The sequence below is a fragment of the Glycine max genome, chromosome 19 (genome assembly GCF_000004515.6).
Source record: "Glycine max cultivar Williams 82 chromosome 19, Glycine_max_v4.0, whole genome shotgun sequence".
In the NCBI taxonomy this organism is placed as follows: Eukaryota; Viridiplantae; Streptophyta; class Magnoliopsida; order Fabales; family Fabaceae; genus Glycine; species Glycine max.
Window position 1 is genome coordinate 10,948,652 of NC_038255.2, and position 7,410 is coordinate 10,956,061.

General features: G+C 32.6%; 1 protein-coding gene across 1 annotated transcript; it reads right to left on the reverse strand.

The window, feature by feature from the left end:
• Positions 1-1,092: 1,092 nt before the first annotated feature.
• LOC100818208 (12-oxophytodienoate reductase 2) lies at positions 1,093-3,788 on the reverse strand. Its single transcript, XM_003553473.5, has 5 exons — positions 3,475-3,788; positions 3,236-3,376; positions 3,009-3,139; positions 2,009-2,173; positions 1,093-1,903 (listed from the first exon to the last, which is right to left on the reverse strand). Exons 1-5 carry the CDS (start codon positions 3,549-3,551, stop codon positions 1,320-1,322), a joined length of 1,098 nt encoding a protein of 365 aa, XP_003553521.1. The 5' UTR covers positions 3,552-3,788; the 3' UTR covers positions 1,093-1,319.
• Positions 3,789-7,410: the final 3,622 nt, after the last annotated feature.

The following is a 7,410-nucleotide window of genomic DNA, read 5'->3' on the forward strand; positions in this document are numbered from 1 at the left end:
TGAAAAAAAAGCTACGAGTTAGAATCATAAATTCTAAAAAATAAAAAATAATTGGAGTTGTAAAATTTACTTCAGTTAAAATAAATAAAAAATTACACCCAATTAGTCAGTCAATTGTCCGAAGTTTGTCGATCAAGGACAGGTCAGAGAAGTAAAAGGAAATCCAGGATTATGTAGATCCTTAATTTCTCCTCAAGCATTAATGAAGATGACAGAAATAGAGGCTGTATCAATGTTGTGGGTTGTGGAAACTGAAGGGGATAAAGAGAAGGAGCAAGGACAGAATCGAACTGATGCAAAAATAGAGGAGCAGAGACAAATACAACAGGTGTTGGATGAATATGCTCAAGTATTTTCTGAGCCCAAGAGTTTACCTCCGAATAGAGCAAATCATTGTATTCCTAACAGGTGTTGATCAGATTCAGTCACCGCGGAAGCCAAAGGCCTTGCGAGTGTACCAAAAGAGGAATAAGGCCCATTAATTGTAGCTAAAGAGTTTGTTATCATACTGTTATGGCACTTAGTATCATTCTATTAGAGCATGGTAGTTAGGGGTAATGAGGATAAATATATCTTTTAGCAATAGTTGGGGATTATGTAGAGTTTAGCTTTGGTGTTGACAAGGCTAGTCCTTGTGGAAAGGAGAGTCTCCTTTGTAAACAGTTACCGATCTTTCATAATAGAAACCATTTTTTCTCTGTTCTCTCTGAATCACATATCTCTTCTTTCTCTTCTCACATCCCTATTATCTCCATAATCAACAAGGATTCCTAACGCTTTTCTTGTTGCAGGGGATATCACAGATCAATCTACCCCAAATCAGAGGATTTTACAACACTTTTTTTCCTGGAATTTTTCTTACTTTTGATTCTTATTGAAAGAAGAGACTTCCTTTTAAATCAAATGAAATATAGTTGTTGGAGATGGCTTGCACAGTATGCAACTTTTTAGACTGATTAGAGCAACTTTGCATCACTCTTTTATGAAAGACAATAAATTCATTTAATTCTCTTTTCTGGAGAATTAACAAAAGAATACAAGATATAACTTATTTATTTGGGGATAATATGTAGGCAAAAATGTGAAACATAATTTCATAAACAAATTCACTTCATTAAAGAAGAATAATGATTTTCTATCACAATTTTTTTCAAACACCTAAGCTTAAAACTAATTATTTTTCTTTATTTCTCTCTTTCTATCATGTTATATCACCTTCTCTTTTATCTCTCTCACAAGTTTCATGTAGCATTTTAGATGTCTAAATATTATTTTCCATAAAAGAATGATGTTTCCCTGTGGATGCTTAATCATTGGTTTCATTCAAGAAAGGGGTAGTCAGTGTAACCGATAACTGGGTCATGAGTGTAGAAATTCTCACGGTTGTACTTGTTGAGAGGCGCATCTTGCCCAAATCTCTTTGGCAAGTCTGGATTAGCCAAGAACAAGCGACCATAAGCAACAAGATCTGTCCTATTTTTAGCCACAGCATCGATGCCATCTTTTCTGTCATAACCTCCTGCAGAAATAAAAGTTCCATTGAAGGCCTTTCTCATTGGCATAAGGCTGTGAGGGCACTCAACTACTTCAAGAGCATTCTTCATTCTTGGCTCCACCATGTGACAATAGAGAATGTTATACTTGCTGAGGGCATTAGCCAAGTATAGCCCCAATGCTTTGGGGTCTGAATCTCCACACTCTGCATGCTCTGTGAAAGGGGATAGTCTAACTCCAACTCTTTCTGCCCCTATCTCCTTCACAACAGCCTCAACCACTTCCAGAGCGAATCGGCAACGGTTCTCAAGGGATCCACCATATCCATCACTTCGATCATTCACTTTGTCTTTAATGAATTGCTCAAGTAAGTAGCCATGAGCACCGTGGATCTCAACCCCATCAAAACCTACACATGGATTTGTATGTTAGATACTTACATTACATTTCATATTATGTAAAATTTAAAGATCTTAGTACATGTGTGTGAAATTTTGTTTTCCAGGCAAATTACCTGCTTTTATAGCATTCCTTGCAGCAACTCTGAAGTCATTGACAATATGAGGAATCTCATCTGTCCTTAGCCTCCTTGGTGGTGTGACTTGTGCTTCCTCAATGCCATTTTGTTTGAGTGGCTTGTCAGTAGAAGATATTGGTGCTTGCCCATTTGGCTGAAAAACTGTTACAATTGAACATAAATTGAGCATTCATCATTGTGTTCAATGACATAACGCAAATCACAATAAGCTCAATATCAAATAAGTAGTTACCCCCTGCAGAACTCAATATGAACAATCTCTAATCATTTCCACTTTTAGTGAATTACAGATAAAATAATTTGATTTATTGAAAAGAAATATGCTATAATATCATGCTAACAGCAATCATTTACATTATCCTAGCTATCACAATCTCTAAATACTAAATAGTGAGGGCATCATATTTTATAACCGCAATTTCTTACAGTAATTTCCTCCTCATTTGGATTGTGACAAAGGGTAGTGAAGAAAATATCAGGGAAGCTTCAAGGGAATAGGTTCAACTAATTGGTGCTTGCCCTTTTGGCTGAAAACTGTTACAATTGAATATAAGTTGAGCATGCAGCATTTTGTTCAATGGTTTATTGCAAACCCCCCTGACAGTACTCAATATCAACAACCTCTAATGATTTCCACTTACTTTCAGTGAACTTCTAGGCCAAGTAATTCTGTTGATTGCAAAGAAATATGCTATTTGCAAATCCCCCTGACAATACTCAATATCAACAACCTCTAATGATCTCCACTTACTTTCAGTGCACTTCTAGACCAAGTAATTCAGTTGATTGCAAAGAAATATGCTATAATATCATGCTAACAGCAATAATTTACCTTATCCTATCTAGCATAATCTTTAAAAAGTAACCATTTCATATTTGATAACCGCAATTTGTCACAGTAATTTCTTCCTCGTGTGGACTTTGACAAAGGGTAGAGCAAATTTGATCGGGAATAAGCATTCTTGTCAGAAAATACCTGGACTTGAGACCCTTCCAACATGCCAAATCTGACAAAAGAATACACCACCTTTGGCATGAACTGCATTCACAATGGGTTTCCATGCTTCAACTTGCTCTTTTCTCCATATGCCGGGTGTGTGCACCAACCTGCACATATAGATAATAAAAAGTAATTAACAAAATCACATTAAACAGTGTCTTCTTTTTCATTCATCAAGCAAAGGTAAGTCATAAACAAATTACCCTTGAGCAGTGTCAGAGACACCAGTGGCTTCACTTATCAAAAGACCTCCTGGAGAAGTTCTCTGAGAGTAATACAATACAGCATGAGGCTGAGGAACGTTATTGTAAGATCTCATTCTGGTCAACGGGGCCAAAACAACTCTGAATTCACAAGCAAAAGTAACAATTTTTAAATTAGAAAATACACAAAATGTTTGAACTTAATAAAAGCTCTATTAGATCATGATGCTTCTGAATACCTATGGGACAGATTGAAGTTACCCATTTTGTAGGGAGTGAGAAGAGGAATGACAGGAGCATCGGCTTCAGTTGCCATTTGATGCCAATTACAAAGTGTGTTGTTGATTGCCTAATGATTAGTATCAAAGAACAACCAAATAGCTAATAACCAATAGGTAATATTTAAAGATCAAGAACCAAGACACCAAGAGGGGTTGTTAGAATGTGCGCGTGCCGTTTTACACTACTAACCTTCCTCATTCAACACACCATATATTTCCACAATGTCATGATACTAATTCTCTCCCCTTTTATTGGCTAAAAATATTATCTCTTTTTTAACATCTTTTAGAAAGGCTTTAAATATATATTGAATGAATGCGACATCTTACTTAAATGAAATTAAATATATATCACCTAAGTCAACTATTCGTTAATAAAATGTAATTTACAAATTAAATAAGATTTAGATATAGTTATTGTTAACCTCAAAATAGTATAGTTGTCATTTTTTTATTATGGATTGGTGGACAGCGTAATGGATGATGTTTTTCTTGAGTTTGCATTTTCATTGAGTCGTTAGCTGCAAGTCTGCCACTGCCCATCAGCTTTGACTCTTTTTGGGAAGTTGAATTATTCCTGTCGCTCCAACATGGGCTTTTATATATATAGTTAACAATATACACTAAAATATTGGGACAAATGCTCGTTCAGTTTTCAGTTTTAGTAAATTTATTTAGGGGTTTTAATTGTAATTGAGCATTTCATTATTATTTTTTTGAATTAATTTTTATTCATTTAATTTATTATTTAGGTTTAATTTGATCTTTTAATTTTTTTAATTTAATCTTTTATTTTTTAAAATTGATTTAATTTGATTCTTTAATTTTTTTTATTCAATTTAGTCTTCTAATTTTTAAAATTAATTATTTTTTAAAAAATATATATTTTGTGAAAGTTTAAAACTATTTATTGATATTCTTTAAACTGTTAGAAAATGTAATTTTTTTTATCATTCAGATTAAAGGATTAAATTAAATTGATTAAAAAAATTAGATGACTAAATTAATTTTAAAAAATAAATTAGAAAATTAAATTATTCTTTTTAAATTAACAAATGAATTCTCTCTCCTCACCACTCATGGCTCCCTCCGCAAATCCGAGAATACTTCTCGGTTAATTTCTGCAAGCCAAAGTGAAAAACAAGATTGCAGCAATAATAAGAATATAAAATAGTGGCAGCAACATCCACAATAACAGCAACAACGTCACTTCCTCCCATGGCGTTGGCATTTTGGAACCATCCTTCCTTACGCATTCTTTTTTTCGTCTTCTTCCACTCATCACGGAAATTAGAAAAATCTGATTGTTAATTTACTTTTGGTTTATTATTTTTGAGATTGAAGAGTTATTTATTTTCTCTTGTTGGAGAGATCAAGGAACCTATACATTTGTTAGTTATGAGCTCTGATGTTGCAATGATGATAAGAATTGATTGATAATGAAATTTTAGTAGTTAATAAAATTAAAGGACGTTAGATTCAATGATAAAGTACTGCATTCTACATTGCAATAGAATGAATGGTGGGGGAGGAAGAAAAATGCAGCAATATCAGGACTCATGGCGCTGACCGGGAGAAGACGCGAAAAAGAACGTGTAAGGAAGGATGGTGGGGGAGGAGAAGACGAACAGGTAGAAGAAAAGTAGGAGACAGTATGTTATGTCATACGTGGGAGAGGAGAGAGATTTTTTTTTTAATCTTTTTAATAAATTATACAGTGAACTACTATCATGTCTCTAAACGAAAGTAACTAAAACAAAATAGATAGATTAATTTTTTTCTAATAATTTGGGTGTAGCTTACCAACATACACTCCAATTAAAAAAGAGATAAAAGTAGGTTAACAAATATATATATCACGCATTTGTTATTCCTCCAACATGAACTTTGCTTTCACATTCTCTCGTGTCACCAATTAGAATCTTACACATTAATTAAAATAAATTTAAATATTTAGTCCTTTCGATTTAATACTTTTTTATTTTTCGTCAAATTTCAATTCATCAATATGAATAATTTTAAATTTGTATTAATATAGATTTTGAATTCACTGTTTAGTAACCCATGATACACTTTTTAAGCATAAATTCAGCTAAAAGAAAAACTTAATTAAGATAGAGGATGAGGGGTACAAGGGGTACCCACCCAAACAGTTTTACATGACACATTGTAACATCCAATCCTATACCCCAAAGTACTCGAGAATCTTAACAAACCCAGTATACTATACAAACTGCATTTTTTCAAATAATCCTAACATCCACCATAAAAGTTGTCACTACCTGTTAGTTAAATTGAAACCCGACCCCTCCTTAACCTATTGCCACCTTAAATTTCAATTCATGAAGTAAGTAAAACAGAATAATGAACAAAGGGATCTGATTAATAGCTTTGTTATGTCCCTACTCCTTGATGCTCGAACAAACAAACTGCAGAAATAGGAGAGAATATTCTTCATAGTCGTTATCATTTTGCTGCATAAGTAAAGCACATGTGTTTGTTTGTATTATTTCTCTCTCCTAAAGAGAGCGGCACATTGTTATTAGCTTTGAGATGACGGTCATTTAATGGCATGCTCTAATCCCGTAATAGATATTTTCACTTAAGTCTATAAAAGGTGACTCAAGCTATGCAATAACTAAGTGGTGAGAAAATGAACAAGATATAAATGGAAGTATTGATATTATGCTAATTCATTGGATGACACAATCTTGTGATTAAAGTGTCATTATTTGCTTAACAAAATTATTTGATTGTATTCACTTATGATTTATCTATACTTTTTGAGTGTTTTGAATTTATGTATTCATATTAAATATTTGTTGTTTGTGAAAGTTAAGAGTGCAGACTTAGTATTAAATAATATCGGGATGTTTTTAGACTCAGAGTGGACTAGAAGTGACCTAAAGAATAGTGTTGTAACTAGGAGTGACAGAAAAAAAATATTTGTTTGTAATTAAGTCATTACAAGAAAATAGGTGAATAACAATTGACAAATCAGTTGCTATGATAAACAAATCAGACACTATATAAATCAACGACTAACCTTGTTTAGTTGCAATAACTTGGTCGTTGTTCCACAACGACTAGTTCCACAATTGATATTTAGCAACTGATTCCACGACTTGTCTTTAACGACTGTTTTCATGATTAGACTTCAGCGACTAATTATCAGCATCTGTTTTAGTGATTGATTGTCGGCGTCTGATAGTCGGCAATCGTATTAGCAATTGGTAATCAATGACCTCTTTAGCAACTGATATTCATTAATTTCATAGGTAATTCAATATCTCAGTCACAACATTAGTCACTGATTATATCATTTGTTTTTTTATTTTTTAAAAGTCATTTAATAAAAAATTTGATTGACAAAAATTTAAGTATACATTGTATTTATCAATACAAATTGACCTGATAGTGGACAATAACTTGTTTTATAAAATTTATCAAAACAAGTATCAAGATTCATCAAACAAAGTATCAAAACAATTACAATAATAAGTAACTATCAAGATAACTATTTATCAATAATATAATGATGCATAATAAGTTTGTTTTATAGAATAGATAGTTATTTAGATAACTGCACAAAAAGTGTCAAGACTCATTCAAACTAAGTATCAGAACATTTACAATAACAAGTAACTACCTATCTAGTTACTACACAGAATGTTTATCACTTTATATGCTTTGCATCACGTGAATACCAAGAAGGTGAAGTATTTCAGCCGAGATTAGTACTTGCAATGAAACACGTGAATAACACATCAGACATTGTTTTTCGTACCAGAAAAAATTATAAATAGTTTTTGAAAAATTACAAAATCTAAAGAACCTTTGATCCTAAATCTTCGTTTTCAACCGTTGAATGGTAACAATTAAAAATACAACTAA

Excerpts from the sequence above, each read along its gene's own strand:
- LOC100818208 (XM_003553473.5), bottom strand. The coding sequence starts at position 3,551 with ATGGCAACTGAAGCCGATGCTCCTGTCATTCCTCTTCTCACTCCCTAC. Across the intron at positions 3,140-3,235 it reads GTCTCTGACACTGCTCAAGG|GTTGGTGCACACACCCGGCA; the intron begins GTAATTTGTTTA and ends CTATATGTGCAG. Across the intron at positions 1,904-2,008 it reads AAGGAATGCTATAAAAGCAG|GTTTTGATGGGGTTGAGATC; the intron begins GTAATTTGCCTG and ends ATCCATGTGTAG.